The sequence below is a fragment of the Microcaecilia unicolor genome, chromosome 1 (assembly GCF_901765095.1).
Source record: "Microcaecilia unicolor chromosome 1, aMicUni1.1, whole genome shotgun sequence".
NCBI lineage: Eukaryota > Metazoa > Chordata > Amphibia > Gymnophiona > Siphonopidae > Microcaecilia > Microcaecilia unicolor.
Window position 1 is genome coordinate 703,103,857 of NC_044031.1, and position 23,702 is coordinate 703,127,558.

Below are 23,702 nucleotides of genomic sequence, written 5' to 3' on the forward strand. Positions count from 1 at the left end.
CGTCCACGGCAGCCCCTCCAATCGGAACACTTTACTAGCAAAGGCCTTTGCTAGTCCTCGCGCGCTAATGCGCACCGCGCATGCGCGGCCGTCTTCCCGCCCGAACCGGCTCGTGTTCGTCAGTCTTCTTTTGTCCGCGCTCGGGACGGTCGTGTTTGCGCCGTTCGCGCCCCTTAAGTTGACCCTCGCGCGTCTTTTAGCTTCTGCTTAGACAAAAAAAAAAAAGGGATTTTTGAGAAAAGACCTTTTCAGTCTTTTTTCCCCTTCCTGTATTTCCAGTTTTTTGCCCCGCTAAGTTTACTTTCGTTTTTGGGGTAGGTCCTTTTGAGGCCTCGGTTCGAGTTTTTTTCTCTCCCTCTTTTTTGGTGCCTTTTCCGCCATTACGAGCTTTGATTTCGCCGGCGTGATTTTTCCGCCCATGTCATCGAAGTCTCCCAGCGGCTTCAAGAAGTGCACCCAGTGCGCCCGGGTAATCTCGCTCACTGATAGGCACGCGTCGTGTCTTCAGTGTCTGGGGGCTGGGCACCGCCCGCAGGCCTGTAGTCTTTGCGCCCTTTTACAGAAAAGGACTCGGGTAGAGAGATTGGCCCAGTGGAACGTTTTGTTCTCGGGCTCTTCGTTGGCAACAGCACCGGGAGTATCGAGTGCATCGACGTCGACAGCGTCAAGACCTCCGACCTCGGCGGCGACTGTATCGATTGCATCGAGGCATCGACCCTCTGCATCGTCGGTACCGAGACATCGGAAGGCTGCGTCGGCGTCGGTGGTACCGGGACCTCCACTAGTGCTGATGTCGTCGGACGGTGGTGCTTCGACTGGAGTGCAGGTGAGGGCTGTCCATTCCCCTGCTGGTGGCGGTGAGCCTTCGGGTGGGTCTCCCCCTACCCTGAGGGCTCCTGCGGTACAGCCCCCCCCGAGACCGACCTTCTTCGGCCTTGGCCCCGAGGAAGCGACGGCTGGATTCTACGTCCTCCTCGTCGGTACCGGAAAGTTCCGGTGACATGCTTCGTTTGAAAAAGTCAAAGAAGCATCGACACCAGTCTCCTTCCCGCATTGGTACCGAGAGCTCTGGGTCGCCGAGGGAGTCGGCACCCAGTAGGCATCGGCACCGGGAGGACCGCTCACCCTCTGTTCAGGAGGTGTCGATGCGCTCCACCTTGGACAGCCCGGAACAGCCTTCACGCCCGGAACAGACTCTGACCTCGACGCCTGCATCGGCTTCTATGTCTTTCTCCACAGCCGCCCTGCACGAGAGTCTCCGGGCCGTTCTTCCAGAGATCCTGGGAGAGCTGTTGCGCCCTTCCCCTCCGGTACCGGGGGTGCTTGCGCCACCGGTACCGTCGAGTGAGGTGCCGGCTGGCCCCTTGCCCGGGGTGAGGTCTCCGACATCGGTGCCGCTTGCGGTACCGACTGCGGCCGCCTCCCAGGAAGGCTCCCCGACTACGTCGGCGGAGGGAGCTTCGCCGGTGCGGGCGAGGGAGTCTACCTCTCGACGCTCACACCGTGGCCGTGTTTCCACGGAGTCGAGCCCGGGCACGGCTTCAGACACAGGTTCATGAACTTGTGTCTGATACCGATGGTGAGGCCTCGTGGGAGGAGGAGGAGGACATCAGATATTTCTCTGACGAGGAGTCTGATGGCCTTCCTTCGGATCCCACTCCCTCCCCTGAAAGGCAGCTTTCTCCTCCCGAGAGTCTGTCTTTTGCGGCCTTTGTCCGGGAGATGTCTACGGCCATCCCCTTCCCGGTGGTTGTGGAGGACGAGCCCAGGGCTGAAATGTTTGAGCTCCTGGACTATCCTTCTCCACCTAAGGAAGCGTCCACAGTACCCATGCATCATGTCCTAAAAAAGACATTGCTGGCGAATTTGACCAAGCCTCTAAGTAATCCCCACATTCCCAAGAAGATCGAGTCCCAGTACCGGATCCATGGAGACCCAGAGCTGATGCGCACTCAGTTGCCTCACGACTCTGGAGTTGTGGATTTGGCCTAAAGACGGCTAAGAGTTCTAGGGAGCATGCTTTGGCGCCCCCGGGCAAGGACTCTAGAACCTTAGACTCCTTTGGGAGGAAGGCCTACCATTCCTCTATGCTCGTGGCCAAAATCCAGTCTTACCAGCTCTACACGAGCATACACATGCGGAACAATGTGCGGCAGTTGGCGGGCTTGGTAGACAAGCTCCCTCCTGAGCAAGCCAAGCCATTTCAGGAGGTGGTCAGGCAGCTGAAGGCGTGCAGAAAATTCCTGGCCAGAGGGGTATATGATACCTTTGATGTTGCGTCCAGGGCCGCTGCTCATGGTGTGGTGATGCGCAGACTCTCATGGCTGCGTGCCTCCGACCTGGAGAATAGGATCCAGCAGCGGATTGTGGACTCGCCTTGCCGAGCGGACAATATTTTTGGAGAGAAAGTCGAACAGGTGGTAGAGCAGCTCCACCAGCGGGATACCGCTTTCGACAAGTTCTCCCGCCGGCAGCCTTCAGCTTCTACCTCCACAGGTAGACGTTTTTATGGGGGAAGGAAGACTGTTCCCTACTCTTCTGATAAGCGTAGGTACAATCCTCCTTCTCGACAGCCTGCGGCCCAGGCTAAGCCCCAGCGCGCTCGCTCTCGTCAGCAGCGTGCGCCTCAGCAAGGCCCCTCGGCTCCCCAGCAAAAGCAAGGGACGAGCTTTTGACTGGCTCCAGCAGAGCATAGCCGACATCAATGTGTCAGTGCCGGGCGATCTGCCGGTCGGGGGGAGGTTGAAAGTTTTTCACCAAAGGTGGCCTCTCATAACCTCCGACCAGTGGGTTCTCCAAATAGTCCGGCAAGGATACACCCTCAATTTGGTTTCCAAACCTCCGAATTGCCCACCGGGAGCTCAATCCTACAGCTTCCAGCACAAGCAGGTACTTGCAGAGGAACTCTCCGCCCTTCTCAGCGCCAATGCGGTTGAGCCCGTGCCATCCGGGCAAGAAGGGCTGGGATTCTATTCCAGGTACTTCCTTGTGGAAAAGAAAACAGGGGGGATGCGTCCCATCCTAGACCTAAGGGCCCTGAACAAATATCTGGTCAAGGAAAAGTTCAAGATGCTTTCCCTGGGCACCCTCCTTCCCATGATTCAGGAAAACGACTGGCTATGCTCTCTGGACTTGAAGGACGCCTACACGCACATCCCGATACTGCCAGCTCACAGGCAGTATCTGCGATTTCAGCTGGGCACACGTCACTTCCAGTACTGTGTGCTACCCTTTGGGCTCGCCTCTGCGCCCAGAGTGTTTTGGCTAGTGAAGAACACATCCGAGGCAGGAGCTCTACAGTCCATGCAGATGACTATTTGCCTCCTGGAGCTACTGGGGTTTGTGATAAATTATCCAAAGTCCCATCTTCTCCCAGTACAGAGACTCAAATTCATAGGAGCTCTGCTGGATTCTCGGACAGCTCGTGCCTATCTCCCAGAGACGAGAGCCAACAACTTGTTGTCCCTCGTCTCGCGGGTGTGAGCGTCCCAGCAGATCACAGCTCGGCAGATGTTGAGATTGCTGGGCCACATGGCCTCCACAGTTCATGTGACTCCCATGGCCCGCCTTCACATGCGATCTGCTCAATGGACCCTAGCTTCCCAGTGGTTTCAGGCTGCTGGGGATCTAGAAGACGTGATCCACCTGTCCACGAGTTTTCTCAAATCCCTGTATTGGTTGACGATTTGGTCCAATTTGACTTTGGGACGTCCTTTCCAAATTCCTCAGCCACAAAAAGTGCTGACTACGGATGCGTCTCTCCTGGGGTGGGGAGCTCATGTCGATGGGTTTCACACCCAAGGAAGCTGGTCCCTCAGGAATGTGATCTGCAGATCAATCTCCTGGAGTTACGAGCGGTCTGGAACGCTCTGAAGGCTTTCAGAGATCGGCTGTCCCACCAAATTTTCCAAATTCAGACAGACAACCAGGTTGCCATGTATTACATCAACAAGCAGGGGGGCACCGGATCTCGCCCCCTGTGTCAGGAAGCCGTCAGCATGTGGCTGTGGGCTCGCCGTCAAGGCATGGTGCTCCAAGCCACATATCTGGCAGGCGTAAGCAACAGTCTGGCCGACAGCCTGCAACCTCACGAGTGGTCGCTCAACTCCCGAGTAGTGCACCAGATCTTCCAGGTGTGGGGCACCCCCTTGGTAGATCTCTTTGCATCTCGAGCCAACCACAAGGTCCCTCAGTTCTGTTCCAGGCTTCAGGCCAACGGCAGACTGGCATCGGATGCCTTCCTCCTGGACTGGGGGGAAGGTCTGCTGTATGCTTATCCTCCCATACCTCTGGTGGGGAAGACTTTGTTAAAACTCAAGCAAGACCGAGGCACCATGATTCTGATTGCTCCTTTTTGGCCGCGTCAGATCTGGTTCCCTCTTCTTCTGGAATTGTCCTCCGAAGAACCGTGGAGATTGGAGTGTTTTCCGACCCTCATCACACAGGACGAAGGGGTGCTTTTGCATCCCAACCTCCAGTCTCTGGCTCTCACGGCCTGGATGTTGAGAGCGTAGACTTTGCCTCTTTGGGTCTGTCAGAGGGTGTCTCCCGCATCTTGCTTGCTTCCAGCAAAGATTCCATTAAGAGGAGTTACTTCTTTCTATGGAGGAGGTTTGCCGTCTGGTGTGACAGCAAGGCCCTAGATCCTCGCTCTTGTCCTACACAGACCCTGCTTGAATACCTTCTGCACTTGTCGGTTGGGCCGCTGGATGACCGAGAGGTAAAAGGGGCGATCAAGGAAGACAAAGATGTAGCGGAGAGACTGAATGAATTCTTTGCTTCGGTCTTCACCGAGGAAGATTTGGGTGGGATACCGGTGTCGGAAATGGTATTTCAAGCGGACGAGTCGGAGAAACTTGCTAACTTCACGGTAAACCTGGAGGACATGATGGGGCAGTTCGGCAATCTGAAGAGTAGCAAATCTCCTGGACCGGATGGTATTCATCCTAGAGTACTGATAGAACTGAAAAATGAGCTTGCGGAGCTACTGCTAGTGATATACAACTTATCCTTAAAATCGAGCGTGGTACCGGAAGATTGGAGGGTGGCCAATGTAACGCCCATTTTTAAAAAAGGCTCCAGGGGAGATCCGGGAAATTATAGACCGGTGAGTCTGAAGTCGGTGCCGGGGAAAATGGTAGAGGCTATTATTAAAAACAAAATTACAGAGCACATCCGAGGACATGGATTACTGAGACCGAGTCAGCACGGCTTTTGTGTGGGGAAATCTTGCCTGACCAATTTAATTCAATTCTTTGAAGGAGTAAACGAACATGTGGTGGACAAAGGGGAGCCGGTTGATATTGTGTATCTGGATTTTCAAAAGGCGTTTGACAAGGTACCTCATGAAAGGCTACAGAGGAAATTGGAGGGTCATGGGATAGGAGGAAATGTCCTATTGTGGATTAAAAACTGGTTGAAGGATAGGAAACAGAGTGGGGTTAAATGGGCAGTATTCACAATAGAGAAGAGTAGTTAGTGGGGTTCCTCAGGGGTCTGTGCTAGGACCGCTGCTTTTTAATATATTTATAAATGATTTAGAGATGGGAGTAACTAGCGAGGTAATTAAATTTGCTGATGACACAAAGTTATTCAAAGTCGTTAATTCGCGACAGGATTGTGAAAAATTACAAGAGGACCTTACGAGACTGGGAGACTGGGCGGCTAAATGGCAGATGACGTTTAATGTGAGCAAGTGCAAGGTGATGCATGTGGGAAAAAAGGACCCGAATTATAGCTACGTCATGCAAGGTTCCTCGTTAGGAGTTACGGACCAAGAAAGGGATCTGGGTGTCGTCGTCGATAACACACTGAAACCTTCTGCTCAGTGTGCTGCTGCGGCTAGGAAAGCGAATAGAATGTTGGGTATTATTAGGAAAGGTATGGAAAACAGGTGTGAGGATGTTATAATGCCGTTGTATCGCTCCATGGTGCGACCGCACCTTGAGTATTGTGTTCAATTCTGGTCGCCGCATCTCAAGAAAGATATAGTAGAATTGGAAAAGGTGCAGCGAAGGGCAACTAAAATGATAGCAGGGATGGGACGACTTCCCTATGAAGAAAGACTAAGGAGGCTAGGGCTATTCAGCTTGGAGAAGAGACGGCTGAGGGGAGACATGATAGAGGTATATAAAATAATGAGTGGAGTGGAACAGGTGGATGTGAAGCGTCTGTTCACGCTTTCCAAAAATACTAGGACTAGGGGGCATGCGATTAAACTACAGTGTAGTAAATTTAAAACAAATCAGAGAAAATGTTTCTTCACCCAACGTGTAATTAAACTCTGGAATTCATTGCCGGAAAATGTGGTGAAGGCGGTTAGCTTAGCAGAGTTTAAAAAGGGGTTGGACAGTTTCCTAAAGGACAAGTCCATAAACCGCTACTAAACGGACTTGGAAAAATCCAAAATCCCAGGAATAACATGTATAGAATGTTTGTACGTTTGGTAAGCTTGCCAGGTGCCCTTGGCCTGGATTGGCCGCTGTCGTGGACAAGATGCTGGGCTCGATGGACCCTTGGTCTTTTCCCAGTATGACATTACTTATGTACTTACGTCTGAGTCTGGTCTCAAGACCAACTCTGTAAGGGTTCACCTTAGCGCAATCAGTGCATACCATTACCGTGTGGAAGGTAAGCCGATCTCAGGACAGCCTTTAGTTGTTCGCTTCATGAGAGGTTTGCTTTTGTCAAAGCCCCCCGTCAAACCTCCTACAGTGTCATGGGATCTCAATGTCGTTCTCACCCAGCTGATGAAACCTCCTTTTGAGCCACTGAACTCCTGCCATCTGAAGTACTTGACCTGGAAGGTCATTTTCTTGGTGGCAGTTACTTCAGCTCGTAGAGTCAATGAGCTTCAGGCCCTGGTAGCCCAGGCCCCTTACACCAAATTTCATCATAATAGAGTAGTCCTCCGCACTCACCCTAAGTTCTTGCCAAAGGTTGTGTCTGAGTTCCATCTGAACCAGTCAATTGTCTTGCCAACGTTCTTTCCCCGTCCTCATTCCTGTCCTGCTGAACGTCAGCTGCACACATTGGACTTCAAAAGAGCATTGGCCTTCTATCTGGAGCGGACACAGCCCAACAGACAGTCCGCCCAATTGTTTGTTTCTTTTGATCCCAACAGGAGGGGGAGTGGCTGTGGAGAAACGCACCATATCCAATTGGCTAGCAGATTGCATTTCCTTCACTTACGCCCAGGCTGGGCTGGCTCTTGAGGGTCGTGTCACGGCTCATAATGTTAGAGCCATGGCAGCGTCAGTGGCCCACTTGAAGTCAGCCACTATTGAAGAGATTTACAAAGCTGCGACGTGGTCATCTGTCCACACATTCACATCTTATTACTGCCTGCAGCAGGATACCCGACGCGACAGTCGGTTCGGGCAGTCGGTGCTTCAGAATCTGTTTGGGGTTTAGAATCCAACTCCACCCCCCTAGGCCCATGTTTATTCTGTTCCAGGCTACACTCTCAGTTAGTTGGATAAGTTGTTAGGTCAATCTCAGTTATGTCCTCGCCGTTGCGAGGCCCAATTGACCATGTTTGTTGTTTTGAGTGAGCCTGGGGGCTAGGGATACCCCATCATTGAGAACAAGCAGCCTGCTTGTCCTCGGAGAAAGCGACTGCTACATACCTGTAGAAGGTATTCTCCGAGGATAGCAGGCTGATTGTTCTCACAAACCCGCCCGCCTCCCCTTTGGAGTTGTGTCTTCCCTTGTCTTTGTCTTGCTACATATGGGACTGACGAACACGAGCCGGTTCGGGCGGGAAGACGGCTGCGCATGCGTGGTGCGTATGGCGCGCTAGGACTAGCAAAGGCCTTTGCTAGTAAAGTGTTCCGATTGGAGGGGCTGCTGTGGACGTCTCCCATCAGTGAGAACAATCAGCCTGCTGTCCTCGGAGAATACCTTCTACAGGTATGTAGCATTCGCTTCACTGTAAGTACAGGCCTGTGGTCTTTTCTTGCCTTGTTCCCCCCCCCCCCCCCCCCCCCGTCAGACTTTGTCGAAGGAGGGAGGGGAGGCAATGCACTACTCGCTCTCCTTTAAGCTTTGGAGGCCTTGCAGAAGGAGATAAGTGGACAACAGTGCAGGCCACGAAGTGGGGAACGAGATGCTGTACATAGGGTTGGAGGTAGGTAAGCAAAAATGTAATGCTGGCCAACAGGGCAGAAGGGGGGTAGGGGAGGTGCATGGTTTGCCTTAGGCATCCAGTACCCTTGGGCTATTACTGTTTTTGTCTTAAATATTATTTTAATTGATCAGAGGACTCCTGTGGAAAGCTGGAAAGCCAAAGCTCGGCCGTTGTTGTCTTATCTCGCTTGTAACTGGATAGCCAAATCTTGATCCACTTGAGTGTGAATTACAACTACCAATTAAAGATTTTTGAACAACCCTGAATCATTTGTTTGTTAAAAAGGAGGCACCCCACAAAGAAAGTGAACACTTGACTATTTTACAGTTTCTTGATATAGGTGATGGTTTTTTCCCCTCAAAAGATGTTTCTGAGGCTAACCTTCAAATGAAAAATCCAGGAACAAAACAACATAAATCTCCACATCTAAATAATTTTATTTTATAAAAATGTAACAAATTTCAGCTACTTAACACTTCAAACCAGAAAGTTATGCATACAAGAGTTTTACTTTGTTTCTGGTGCTGTTTCAGGAGACAGCATACTACAGTAGTACTGACTGTGAATTCTCTAAATCCTCTGGGGATTTTATATTTTACCAGGTGCTATGTGTTAATTTAGGTGAAGATTATGAGGCTCATTTTCAAAGCACTTAGCCTCCCAAAGTTCCATAGAAACCTATGGAACTTAGCCTCCCAAACTGCTTTGAAAATATGCCTCATTGTATACTACAAGAAAGAATTGTTTTAAGCTTAGAGTATATAGGGTTACACTGAAATCAAGAATGGAGTGTAGTATTCTGTGTTTAAGTAATGCTTATAGAGCCTCTTTTATCAAGCTGTGCTGGCAATTCCTGCGCGGCAGTGCCGAGGGAGCCCATTCAAAGTGGATGGTCTTTGTCGGCATTGGCGCGCCAGGAACCAGTAGCGCAGCTTGATAAGAGGCCCATAGTATGCTATGAATGCACTGAGCTTTTTTTTTTAATGCTAATAGATTAGAACAGAATTACATGTTAAAGGGGCTGCATGTTGAAGGAACAGGCATTTTGGATAAGTTGGAAGGTTTTTAAAAGTTGTATTTGTCTTTTATAACTGAGGTAATGCTAACATTGCATGTGGAGTGGGCCAAGAATTGTACCCAGAGAAAATCAATTTCTCTTCTGTAATCAAAATGAACTCGTTTTTCTTCCTTATTATGAGTCAAAGTATTTACTGTTTTGTGAATTTTATGGTAAGACATTTCTAGTATTGATGTGAGGGAGGATCAGAAATGTAGAAGGAGGGAAGATTGGGGATGGGCATGTAGGAAGATAAAAGAATTTGTGAAGGGGCAGGGAAGCTTGGAATGGAACAAGAAGAGGAAAGGATTTTGGGAGACATGGAGGGGGGAAGGAAGTGCTGAGAGAGGACCTGTTGAAGGGAAGGAAACTTTTTTAGTGAGCATATTACTTGCCAGGAAATTGTATTCAAACTTGTGAAAAGGTAGACTTCAGGTTAAATAGGTAAGTTGACTGCCCCCCTCCCTCTTTTTTAACTCTGCTTATTAGCAAACACAGAAAATAGTTTAACATTTTAAGTTGTTTTAGAGTTTACCATAACATTATTTTAGAGCACAGCTAGCATTTAATTCCTGAAAGAAGTTCCGTAAACTATTGAGGTAGAACTAGAGAAAGCCAGTTCTACCTCGATAGAACTGCACTTCATAGACCCTTAGCCTGACCCAATAGGCTGCTCTTATATTTCTTATCACCTTTGACGGTTTACCAAGCCCCTCTAATATCATCCCTCCCCAGCTCCAGTTTCTCAAACTTCTTCATTTAGTTTTTTTGTACTTTCTGCTTCTTAAACTCCTTCCCCTTTATTCACAACATCCCCTAAGCTTGTCTTTCTCAATATTAACCAATTAACCACTCCCCAAGTTCTAGTTTCTCAATCTGCTTAGCCCTTTCTGAAGAAATGTTAGTTTCCCCTGTACAAGTTTGAATAACTTAGGGGGGCTACCACAAGCGTGATAGTTTCTATGGCAGGCCTTAAATAGGGTGGGTTGCCAGCACTATCTCTGAGGCAGTGGAGTGCTAAGTAGCTTGCCCAGAACCACAAGGAGCCACTGTGGGATTTGAACCTGGGCCCTCTAGTTCCCAGTCCGCAATGCTAACCATTAGGTTATTCCTCCACCCTTTTGAAGAAAAACAACTGAAATCCGCTCCTATTTTTTGCTTCCTTCATCCCATGCTGATTAATGCAACAACAAAAGGAGGAGGAGAGCAGCTACACGTCTGAGCATGTCCTCTTCCTGTGCCACCTGGGGCTGACTGTTTTGGGTTGTGCAGGTGAAAGCAGCAGTCATCCCAGGGTGGCTGAGGACAGAGTGGTTTGATAGGTAACCACTTATCTCCTCAACCATTTCTGGAGGAAATCAACTGGGGAAGAGCATGGGACTTGAACCACATGTCTGCCAGTTTCTGCCTCCACATATTGACTGGGTCTGTAGTCTCTTGCAGTGGTCTACTGAGAAGAGACAGATTTTTCAGCCCTTTCTGTAGCTGGCGCTGCTTATCACTGTGTAGAAATCAAGTCAATCTCTGTACAGCCTTTATTTGCTCGCTTTATGAGAGGTTTGTTGCTGATAAAGCCCCCTACCAATCCTCCCACTGTGTCTTGGGTTCTCAACATAGTCCTCACTCAGCTGATAAAAGACCCTTTTGAGCCTTTGAATACCTCTCATCTGAAAGTTTTGACCTGGAAAGTTGTGTTTCTGGTGGCAGTCACTTCAGCTCGCAGAGTTGGTGAACTCTGGACCTTAGTAGCTCATCCACCATATACTAAATTTCATCACAATAGAGTAGTTCTCCGCACGTACCCCAAGTTCCTTCCTAAGGTAGCAACAGAGTTCTATCTTAACTAGTCAGTTGTTCTGCAAACATTTTTCCCAAAACCTCATGCCCATTCTTGTGAAAGTGTACTGCATACTTTAGACTGCAAGCGAGCATTAGCCTTCTATCTGGAGCGGACTCATGGCCTTAGTGCTTGGTGCAGTGGACTTTAAACTCAAGCCCATAGACAGTCCACCCAGCTTTTCGTTTTTTTGACCTCAGCAGGTTGGGTGGTGGCCATCGGCGAACACACATTTTGACTACCAGATTTATCTCCTTTGCTTATGCCCATGCTGGGCTGACTCTTGAGGGTCATGTCATGGCTCACTGTTGGAACTGTGGCTGTGTTGATATCCCATTTGAATTCAGACTCCACAGAGGAGATTTGCAAGGCTGCAATGTGTCTTCAGTCCACACATTCACTTCCCCACTGCTGTTTGAATCAGGATACCTGATGCAACAGTCAGCTCAGACAGGCATAAGTACATAAGTACATAAGTAGTGCCATACTGGGAAAGACCAAAGGTCCATCTAGTCCAGCATCCTGTCACCGACAGTGGCCAATCCAGGCCAAGGGCACCTGGCACGCTCCCCAAACGTAAAAACATTCCAGACAAGTTATACCTAAAAATGCGGAATTTTTCCAAGTCCATTTAATAGCGGTCTATGGACTTGTCCTTTAGGAATCTATCTAACCCCTTTTTAAACTCCGTCAAGCTAACCACCCGTACCACGTTCTCCGGCAACGAATTCCAGAGTCTAATTACACGTTGGGTGAAGAAAAATTTTCTCCGATTCGTTTTAAATTTACCACACTGTAGCTTCAACTCATGCCCTCTAGTCCTAGTATTTTTGGATAGCGTGAACAGTCGCTTCACATCCACCCGATCCATTCCACTCATTATTTTATACACTTCTATCATATCTCCCCTCAGCCGTCTCTTCTCCAAGCTGAAAAGCCCTAGCCTTCTCAGCCTCTCTTCATAGGAAAGTCGTCCCATCCCCACTATCATTTTCGTCGCCCTTCGCTGTACCTTTTCCAATTCTACTATATCTTTTTTGAGATACGGAGACCAGTACTGAACACAATACTCCAGGTGCGGTCGCACCATGGAGCGATACAATGGCATTATAACATCCGCACACCTGGACTCCATACCCTTCCTAATAACACCCAACATTCTATTCGCTTTCCTAGCCGCAGCAGCACACTGAGCAGAAGGTTTCAGCGTATCATCGACGACGACACCCAGATCCCTTTCTTGATCCGTAACTCCTAACGCGGAACCTTGCAAGACGTAGCTATAATTCGGGTTCCTCTTACCCACATGCATCACTTTGCACTTGTCAACATTGAACTTCATCTGCCACTTGCACGCCCATTCTCCCAGTCTCGCAAGGTCCTCCTGTAATCGTTCACATTCCTCCTGCGACTTGACGACCCTGAATAATTTTGTGTCATCGGCGAATTTAATTACCTCACTAGTTATTCCCATCTCTAGGTCATTTATAAATACATTAAAAAGCAACGGACCCAGCACAGACCCCTGCGGGACCCCACTAACTACCCTCCTCCACTGAGAATACTGGCCACGCAATCCTACTCTCTGCTTCCTATCTTTCAACCAGTTCTTACTCCATAATAATACCCTACCTCCGATTCCATGACTCTGCAATTTCTTCAGGAGTCTTTCGTGCGGCACTTTGTCAAACGCCTTCTGAAAATCCAGATATACAATATCAACCGGCTCCCCATTGTCCACATGTTTGCTTACCCCCTCAAAAAAATGCATTAGATTGGCGAGGCAAGACTTCCCTTCACTAAATCCGTGCAGAATCTGCAGAATTTGTTATTTTTAGAATCCAGCTCCACCCTTCTAGGCCCTGTTTAATTCTGTTCCAGGCTGCACCTACACAGCTAGTATGTATATAGTTTAAGGTTGATTTGAAGTTTTAGTCTCTATGTTTCGAGACTCAATTGCAGGGTTGCCAGGTGGGCGGTTTTACCGCCCAATTGGGCGGGTTTTCGCCAGCGGTGGCGGGAAAATTTCGTCGGCCGCGGGATTCATTTTTTTGGGCGTTTTCCCGTCGCCGCTGTGCGAGTTCGGTGTTTTTTTCTGGGGCTTCTATTGGTCCAATTCGGTCCAATAGAAGCTTTTCTGGGGCTTCTATTGGTCCAATTTGGTCCAATAGAAGCTTTTCCGGGGATTCTATTGGTCCAAATTGGACCAATAGAAGACTTTCAGGGGCGGGATTGACGTCAGGGATGACGTAGGGGACGTGGCTAGTGACATGGGAGGTGGGGTTAGTGACATAGGGGCGGGGTTAGGTGATGCAGGGGGCGTGGTTGGTGATGCGGGGGGGCGGGGTTCGGTGACGCGGGAGACGTGGATTGGCTACAGGCGGTTTTTGGGCGGGTTTACGGCTGGTTTGGGGCTGGGAAAATTTCCCAGCTGGCAACCCTGCTCAATTGGTCTAGCTTTCTTGTTTTCAGTGAGCCTGATATCTAGGGATTCCCAGATGTGAGGAGAAGGAGGCCGCTAGTCCTCGGAGAAAGCAAAGATATTTACCTGTAGCTGGTGTTCTCTGAGGACAGCAGGCCAATTATTGTCATATACCCTCCCACCTCCCTTAGGAGTTGAATTTAGTTATGGGCTTTTTGCTTTTTCGCCTGACTGGAGTGCATGTGTGTTGGGACGCTGCTAGAATTTTCTACTGTACTTGCTACTCAGTGTATGCACTGGGCTTCATCGGAAGTATCTTTGCTTATCTTCGTTTTGTTCCAAAATATTGATTCGTGGAGGGAGCCCTTCCTTGCTACTGCACATCTTCTTGCGTTTTGGTCTTTTCAGTTCAGTGTTCTGGACCTTTCACTCATTTTAGGTTGGACAAAATAGTTCTCCCTATATTTGGTAGATGTACCAAAATATTTTCATACTTCTAAACTTAATATCCTTTCTTTACAGGCAATTCAATCTTCGTATGAAAAGAGATACATCCCTTTTTTCAAATGAGTTCAAAATAGAAATGGGAGATAAAATTCTTGATTATGATACCTCACATATTTACACTGGACAAATATATGGTAAGTGATTTGTTTTCTTGAAATAACGCTGCGTCCCCTGTCTTAGGATAAATAACTCTTAGAGCCATATTACTCTGTCCTCAAATGGAGATCTTCATGATCTCCTAGCAGGGATCAATGAAAGAAGTGATAAAATGTAATTAAATAAGTTTCACAGAATTCAGATACTTCTGCAGCACCTTACTCTTTATTTTTATTGGAAATCTGATCCATGTACATGTGGCACTTTTCCATGCAGTATGAACAGTCCACTTGGATATGTTTAAGGGCAATGTGAACAAATGAGACATAGTAACATAGTAGATGACGGCAGAAAAAGACCTGCACGGTCCATCCAGTCTGCCCAAGAAGATAAATTCATATGTGCTACTTTTTTATTTTTACTGTCCTCTTCAGTGCATAGACCGTATAAGTCTGGCCAGCCCTATCCCCACCTCCCAACCACCAGCTCTGGCACAGACCCTATAATTCTGCCCAGCACTATCCCCGCCTCCCAACTACCAGTCCTGCCTCCCACCACCAGCTCTGGCACAGACCGTATAAGTCTGCCCAGCACTATCCCTGCCTCCCACCACTGGCTCTGGCACAGACCGTACAAGTCTGCCCAGCACTAGTCCCGCCTCCCAACCACCAGCCCCAGCACAGACCATATAAGTCTGCCCAGCACTAGTCCCGCCTCCCAACCACCAGCCCCAGCACAGACCGTATAAGCCTGCCCAGCACTATCCCCACCGCCCAACCACCAGCCCCGGCACAGATCGTATAAGTTTGCCTCAGGAGCTTAGCCTAGAATGGGTGGCAGAGCTGGTGGTTGGGAGGCGGGGCTAGAGACAATCTAGTATGTCCAGTATTGATTTAATTGGTCAAGCAGAGATGGAGCTTTTTAAGGTATGAAGTATCACTGTCTCATTTTGTGAAGGGGTGTGCAGTGCTATTCAAGGTTAAATGCTTGCTATATATGTCTGTCTAATGTTATTTTCTGCTGTCTGTCTGTTACCCCTCTTTTGAGTTAGAGGTATTGTCCTATTTTAATTCTCCCTTTAGTCATGGTTGTGAAAGAAACAGTAGGCACTTGCTTTTTATTATGCTAGACCAGTCCAAACAAATGAGTTGTCCCCCTACCAGTAAATAATAGTTTTCTCTACTTCCATTATAGCGATATAAGGTTGCCACTGGAGTCCAGCTGAAGTATGTGCAAGGCCTGCAGGAGCTGACAGTTGGGCTGCTGGCTTTCTCTGCCCTACTTGCATTGGGGTTGACTTGGAGCTGCTACCACTGGCTTCAGGTAGCATTAACAGTGAGGGAGCTGGCATGTTGTGGGTAGCACATGGCAGCAATATGGCAGCATCAGTCCTCCCATCTTTGGTGGGAGCAGTGAACATTTGGCACTGACTCGCCAAAGCATTGGGAACCCATATACATGGTGCCCTCATGGAGTGGGGGCCAGAGGGGTACCCTTGTGCCCTGGACATGGCTTAGTTGGGTTCTCCTGCTGAGAGGCCCCTCGGTACCCTAAGACCCAGGTGAGTCTGAGCAGTTGCAGATTGTCTGCTTTCTTTTGGCAGGGGGTTGGGTCCACAGGGTAGTTCTTCCACCCCTTTTGTGGCAGGGCTCCCCACAGTTGAGATCCCAGGTATCCTTTGAGGCCCCAGTGGGTCATCGCAAATGATCAAGATGGGAGGATGTGGGGCTCTTTGAGCCCTAACTCCACCTACAACTCCTTGTGAGGACCCTTGGGACTCAGAGGAATGACCTGCCCCAATGTTCTCTTCAGAGAGATACTCCCAAAGACATGGAGCTCTCTCCAAGAGATGAAGGACAAGGCGTTCACAGAAGTCACCTTGTTTAGGAAGGAAGAATTGAATTAGTTCATTGTCTCCTCAGCCCTGCAGATATTGGGTCTCGAGGAACCTTCAGTTGTGAATCCCATCCTAGAGGGCCTGTGGAAGCAGCCCAGGGTCTTTCCTTTTGAAAGGACTTCTATCAGAGAGAGTATTGGATGAGTCGGATGCTCCTTAAGGAATTCTCATGGGTATTGGATACCTGAACTGGCTGTACTCATTACACAGAGATAGGCTGGGTTGGATGCTTTGGTGACCACTATTCTGGTGGAGGGAGGCTGAGTTCTGAAGGATGCTCATAACAGGAAAGTTGAGCAGTTCCTCAAGCAGGCCTCTACATCTTCTACAATGGGGGTCCAGGTCTCCGTTTGTGGGGCCTATGTTGCTCGGTCCTACTATTTTGGGTGTAGCAACTACCACGGAGGAAAGAGAAGTAAGTGTGGAGTGCCTCAGGAATCAATATTGGGGCCGATACTGTTAAATATATTTGTGAACAACATTATTGAAGGGTTAGAAGAAAAGATTTGCCTTTTGCAGAAGGCATGTATAACAGAGTGGACACCCCAGAGGGAGTAGACATGAGAAGTGATCTGCAAAGCTAGAAGAATGGTTTAATGTTTGGTAGTTAAAATTTCATGCAAGGACATGCAGAATGAAATACTTTGGCAGTACAAATCCAAAGGAACTGTTGTAATAGCAGGAGAGAGACTGATAAACGAATGGAGAGGGAGCTTGCTATGATAAGCCAGAAGGATGCTGCATGCTGTTTTTTGTAGGGATCTATATCTCTCCATTTTGGAGAATATTGTCTTTTTCTCCGAGGACAAGCAGGCTGCTTGTTCTCACGACTGGGTGACGTCCGCGGCAGCCCCCACCAACCGGAAAAAAGCTTCGCGGGACGGTCGGCACGCAGGGCACGCCCACCGCGCATGCGCGGCCGTCTTCCCGCCCGTGCGCGACCGCTCCCGCCAGTTCCTTTTTTTCCGCGCCTGGAGAGAGTCGTGCCTGTGCCGCTCTCTCTGTTTCAGCCCCGGAAAAAACCGTCGCGTTTACGCGAATTTCTTTTATTTCTTCTTTTTTATTGAATTGCCGCGCGCTCCACTTTTTCTTTCTTAAAAAAAAAAAAAAAAAAAAAGGAGCACGCGCTCCCATTTTCCCTCGCTTCCAGCGGGGACGTTGCGTTGCGGCCTGGTGGCCGCACGGTCGTTTTTCTTTTTCGAGGTGTGATTTCCGCCGACGCGATTTTTCCGTCGATGTCCTCGAAGGTCCCGAGTGGATTTAAAAAGTGTGGTCGGTGCGGCCGGCCCATCTCGCAGACCGACACCCACGCTTGGTGCCTCCAGTGCCTCGGGCCGGAGCACAATTTCAAGTCGTGTCCCCTGTGTCTCGGTCTCCGGAAACGGACTCAGGTTGCGAGGCAAGTTCAACGGGACCGTATTTTTGGAACTTGCGCCGGCCCCTCGACGTCGACCTCGACGGCATCGGTATCGACGCCCGGTCCTTCGGTACCGGTATCGATGCCCGAGACATCGGCACCAATGGCATCGACCCCAGGAGAACAGGTCCCGTCGGCCCGCCGGTCCGCCGGTGAGGGTAGAGGTGAGAGGCCGCGTGGGCAGTCGGCCCCGGTCACTCCCTCAGCCCATGGCCCACGGGACCGAACCCTGTCTGACCCGGCTCCTCGAGACCGAGGGGGATCGTCATCCTCCTCCTCCATGCCTCCCGGCGCCGGTGACGGGCATCGGAAGAAGGATAAGAAGCGCCGTCACCTGTCGCCCTCGATGCACATCGGAGAGGAGTCGACGCCGAAGCGTCTCCATCGAGAGGAGAGATCCCCGTCGGTGATAGAGGTGCCGACACAACAGGGTCCCGGCACCTCGGTGTCGTCTCCTGGCTCCCACCAGATTCTGGCACCGACACCCCTACCGGCCCCACCGCCTTTCCCGGCAGCGGGCCTGGACGAGTGCCTCAGAGCCATCCTTCCGGGGATCCTGGAAGGGCTGATGCGCCAGGCTGTGCCGGCGCCGGGGGTGCTTGCGCCCTCGGCGCCGATGACTGTGGCGCCGGCGAGCTCTAGCCCGGCGCCGGGGCAGTCGACACCGCCGCCGCTTGCGGTGCCGGTCTCGACCGCCACGCAGGTGGAGTCCCCGTCGACGTCGATGGAGGGAGCTCCGTCCCCGCCGACGCGGGAGCCCACCGTTCGACGACACCGAGACCCTGGTGCCTCGACGTCGAGCCGGGCCCGGTTCAGGACTCAGCTACATGAGCTTATGTCCGATACCGAGGATGAGGACTCGTGGGGGGAAGAGGAGGACCCTAGATATTTCTCTTCAGAGGAGTCTACGGGCCTTCCCTCGGACCCCACGCCTTCACCGGAGAGGAAGCTCTCACCTCCTGAGAGTCTCTCCTTTGCCTCCTTTGTGCGGGATATGTCTATCAGCATTCCCTTTCCCATGGTCTCTGTGGAAGAGCCGAGGGCCGAGATGCTCGAGGTCCTCGACTATCCATCACCACCTAGAGAGTCCTCCACGGTACCGCTGCACAATGTCCTCAAGGAGACACTGCTTCGGAACTGGGTGCGACCATTAACTAACCCCACCATTCCCAAGAAAGCAGAGTCCCAGTACAGGATCCACTCTGACCCAGAGTTAATGCGGCCACAATTGCCCCATGACTCAGCGGTCGTGGATTCTGCTCTCAAGAGGGCACGGAGTTCGAGGGATACCGCCTCGGCGCCCCCGGGGCGGGAGTCTCGCACTCTGGACTCGTTTGGGAGGAAGGCCTACCAATCCTCCATGCTCGTGACCCGCATCCAATCATACCTGCTCTATATGAGCATTCACATGCGGACCTATGTGCAACAACTGGCGGACCTGGTCGAGAAGCTCCCGCCGGAGCAGTCCATCAGGAGGTGGTCAGGCAGCTGAAGGCGTGCAGAAAGTTCCTGTCCAGGGGTATCTATGACACCTGTGACGTGGCATCTCGTGCTGCGGCCCAAGGTATAGTGATGCGCAGGCTCTCATGGCTGCGGGCCTCTGACCTGGACAACCGCACCCAGCAGAGACTGGCCGACGTCCCTTGCCGGGGGGATAACATTTTTGGTGAGAAGGTCGAGCAGATGGTGGACCAACTGCATCAGCGGGAAACCGCTCTCGACAAGCTCTCCCACCGGGCGCCTTCAGCATCCACCTCCACAGGTGGACGTTTTTCCCGGGCCCGGCAGGCTGCACCCTATTCTTTTGCGAAGCGTAGGTACAACCAGCCGGCCCGAAGGCCTCGTCAGGCACAGGGACAGCCCCAGCGCGCTCGTTCTCGTCAACAGCGTGCGCCTAAGCAGCCCCCTGCGCCTCCACAGCAAAAGCCGGGGACGGGCTTTTGACTGGATCCACGGGAACATAGCCGCCCTACAAGTGTCCATACCGGACGATCTGCCGGTCGGAGGGAGGTTGAAATTTTTTCACCAAAGGTGGCCTCTCATAACCTCCGACCAGTGGGTTCTCCAAATAGTGCGGTACGGATACGCCCTGAATTTGGCCTCCCTGCCTCCAAATTGTCCTCCGGGAGCTCAGTCTTTCAGCTCCCATCACAAGCAGGTACTTGCAGAGGAACTCTCCGCCCTTCTCAGCGCCAATGCGGTCGAGCCCGTACCACCCGGGCAGGAAGGGCAGGGATTCTATTCCAGGTACTTCCTTGTGGAAAAGAAAACAGGGGGGATGCGTCCCATCCTAGACCTGAGAGGCCTGAACAAATTCCTGGTAAAAGAAAAGTTCAGGATGCTTTCCTTGGGCACCCTTCTGCCAATGATTCAGAAAAACGATTGGCTATGTTCCCTGGATTTAAAGGACGCATATACTCACGTCCCGATACTGCCAGCTCACAGACAGTATCTCAGATTCCGCCTGGGCGCACGGCATTTTCAGTATTGTGTGCTGCCCTTTGGGCTCGCCTCTGCCCCACGAGTGTTTACCAAGTGCCTCGTGGTGGTAGCGGCCTACCTACGCAAGCTGGGAGTGCACGTGTTCCCATATCTCGACGATTGGCTGGTCAAGAACACCTCGGAGGCAGGAGCCCTCCGGTCCATGCAGTGCACTATTCAACTTCTGGAGCTGCTGGGGTTTGTGATAAATTACCCAAAGTCCCATCTCCAGCCAACCCAGTCTCTGGAATTCATAGGAACGCTGCTGAATACCCAGACGGCTCAGGCCTACCTTCCCGAAGCGAGGGCCACCAATCTCCTGGCCCTGGCTTCGCAGACCAGAGCGTCTCAGCAGATCACAGCTCGGCAGATGTTGAGACTTCTGGGTCATATGGCCTCCACAGTCCATGTGACTCCCATGGCTCGTCTTCACATGAGATCTGCTCAATGGACCCTAGCTTCCCAGTGGTTCCAAGCCACCGGGAATCTAGAAGATGTCATCCGCCTCTCCTCCAGTTGCCGCACTTCACTGCTCTGGTGGACCATTCGGACCAATTTGACCCTGGGACGCCCATTCCAAATTCCACAGCCCACGAAAGTGCTGACGACGGATGCATCTCGCCTGGGGTGGGGAGCTCATGTCGATGGACTCCACACCCAGGGTCTGTGGTCCCTCCAGGAAAAGGATCTGCAGATCAACCTCCTGGAGCTCCGAGCGATCTGGAACGCACTGAAGGCTTTCAGAGATCGGCTGTCCTACCAAATTATCCAAATTCGGACAGACAATCAGGTTGCAATGTATTACGTCAACAAGCAGGGGGGCACCGGATCTCGCCCCCTGTGTCAGGAAGCCGTCGGGATGTGGCGTTGGGCGTGCCGGTGCGGCATGCTTCTCCAAGCCACGTACCTGGCAGGCGTAAACAACAGTCTGGCCGACAGACTGAGCAGAGTCATGCAACCGCACGAGTGGTCACTCCATTCCAGAGTGGTACGCAAGATCTTCCGAGAGTGGGGCACCCCCTCGGTGGATCTTTTCGCCTCTCAGACCAACCACAAGCTGCCTCTGTTCTGTTCCAGACTTCAGACACACGGCAGGCTAGCGTCAGATGCCTTTCTCCTTCATTGGGGGACCGGCCTCCTGTATGCTTATCCTCCCATACCTTTGGTGGGGAAGACCTTACTGAAGCTCAAGCAAGACCGCGGCACCATGATTCTGATAGCGCCCTTTTGGCCCCGTCAGATCTGGTTCCCTCTTCTTCTGGAGTTGTCCTCAGAAGAACCGTGGAGATTGGAGTGTTTTCCGACTCTCATTTCGCAGACCGACGGAGCGTTGCTGCACCCCAACCTTCAATCCCTGGCTCTCACGGCCTGGATGTTGAGGGCATAGACTTCGCTACGTTGGGTCTGTCTGAGGGTGTCTCCCGGGTCTTGCTTGCCTCTAGGAAGGATTCCACTAAGAAGAGTTACTTTTTCAAGTGGAGGAGGTTTGTCGTTTGGTGTGAGAGCAAGGCCCTAGAACCTCGTTCTTGCCCTGCACAGAACCTGCTTGAATACCTTCTGCACTTATCAGAGTCTGGCCTCAAGACCAACTCAGTAAGGAATCACCTTAGTGCGATTAGTGCTTACCATTATCGTGTGGAAGGTAAAGCCATCTCTGGAGAGCCTTTAGTCGTTCGATTCATGAGAGGCTTGCTTTTGTCAAAGCCCCCTATCAAGCCTCCTACAGTGTCATGGGATCTCAATGTCGTTCTCACCCAGCTGATGAAACCTCCTTTTGAGCCACTGAATTCATGCCATCTGAAGTACTTGACCTGGAAGGTCATTTTCTTGGTGGCAGTTACTTCAGCTCGTAGGGTCAGTGAGCTTCAAGCCCTGGTAGCTCATGCTCCGTATACCAAATTTCATCACAACAGAGTAGTGCTCCGCACCCACCCAAAGTTCCTGCCGAAGGTGGTGTCGGAGTTCCATCTTAACCAGTCAATTGTCTTGCCAACATTCTTCCCCAGGCCGCATACCCGCCCTGCTGAACGTCAGTTGCACACATTGGACTGCAAGAGAGCATTGGCCTTCTACTTGGAGCGGACACAGCCCCACAGACAGTCCGCCCAATTGTTTATTTCTTTCGACCCTAACAGGCTAGGGGTCGCTGTCGGGAAACGCATCATCTCCAATTGGCTAGCAGATTGCATTTCCTTCACTTACGCCCAGGCTGGGCTGACTCTTGAGGGTCATGTCACGGCTCATAGTGTCAGAGCCATGGCAGCGTCGGTGGCCCACTTGAAGTCAGCCACTATTGAGGAGATCTGCAAGGCTGCGACGTGGTCATCTGTCCACACATTCACATCACATTACTGCCTCCAGCAGGATACCCGACGCGACAGTCGGTTCGGGCAGTCGGTGCTGCAGAATCTGTTTGGGGTGTAAATCCAACTCCACCCTCCAGGACCCGAATTTATTCTGGTCAGGCTGCACTCTCAGTTAGTTGTTCTTCGTAGGTCAATTTTCTGTTGTACCCTCGCCGTTGCGAGGTTCGATTGACCTGGGTTCTTGTTTTGAGTGAGCCTGAGAGCTAGGGATACCCCAGTCGTGAGAACAAGCAGCCTGCTTGTCCTCGGAGAAAGTGAATGATACATACCTGTAGCAGGTGTTCTCCGAGGACAGCAGGCTGATTGTTCTCACCTACCCTCCCTCCCCCCCTTTGGAGTTGTGTGTTTCATCTTTTGCTAGTCATTCAACTGGCGGGAGCGGTCGCGCACGGGCGGGAAGACGGCCGCGCATGCGCGGTGGGCGTGCCCTGCGTGCCGACCGTCCCGCGAAGCTTTTTTCCGGTTGGTGGGGGCTGCCGCGGACGTCACCCAGTCGTGAGAACAATCAGCCTGCTGTCCTCGGAGAACACCTGCTACAGGTATGTATCATTCACTGTTTGGGTGGTCCTATCAGTTACTACTACTACTACTGCTTATCATTTCTATAGCACTAGTACATGTATTCAGTGCTGTACATTGGACTTAGAGACAGTCCTTGATTGGCAGAGCTTACAATCTAATTAGGACAGACAAATAGGACAGATAAGTTCTCTGCAAGGTGGTCTCTCATCTCAACCAAGTGAACGTTCTTCCTACTTTCATGGATAGTAGAGATTCTGAGAGCACTAGGGAACATTCACAAACTTGATGTAGGAGAGTTCTTACAATTTTTAGAGATGACAAATTTTTTCATAAGTCCTATAGATAGTTCTGTTTCATGGCCTAGGGAGAAGCAGTCTCTAAGTCCTCCATAGGACCTGGATTGTCAGAGGTGTTTTATCTGGCACAAGGAGGTCCCAATGGGACTACTACATATTCCACTTGTGTGCAGGAGACATCCTAGGCTGAGGCCCAAGTAGTCTCATCAGAAGATATCTGTAGAGCAGCGATCTGGTCTTTGATGCACTCCTTCATGGAACACTAGTTTTTAAGTTTAGTATTTTCTTGATACACAGCTCATCGGAAACCTCTCAAACTGGTTTATAAATATGGAATATAAGAAATAAGAAGGGAAAGGAGAGGAATAACTACAATTATAGAGTAGGATAAAAAGGATAGGGTCTGTATTGCAGATCCAACTGCAACTACCCAGGCAAACCCCAGGAAGAATAAAACAATCCATTGACAAAAACATCACAGAAGAGAAGTTTTAAAATTATATGAAGGAATACTCTGGTTGGAGGTGCAGGGGAAGGGTATTCCAGAAAGAGGGGCCAACAACCTCGAAAATACAGGATATGACTAAACTACTACTACTACTGATCATTTCTATAGCGCTACTAGACGTACGCAGCGCTGTACACTTGAACATGAAGAGACGTTCCTTGCTCGACA

The 23,702-nt window shown here is 50.8% G+C and overlaps 1 protein-coding gene across 1 annotated transcript in view; it reads left to right on the forward strand.

Moving 5' to 3' along the window:
• The window catches only part of ADAM10 (ADAM metallopeptidase domain 10), a 309,988-nt gene that overhangs the window by 93,825 nt on the left and 192,461 nt on the right, over positions 1-23,702 (forward strand). Inside the window, exon 3 of the mRNA XM_030188829.1 lies at positions 13,967-14,085. Within this exon, the coding sequence (XP_030044689.1) occupies positions 13,967-14,085 (119 nt within the window). The remainder of the gene's footprint in view (positions 1-13,966; positions 14,086-23,702) is intronic.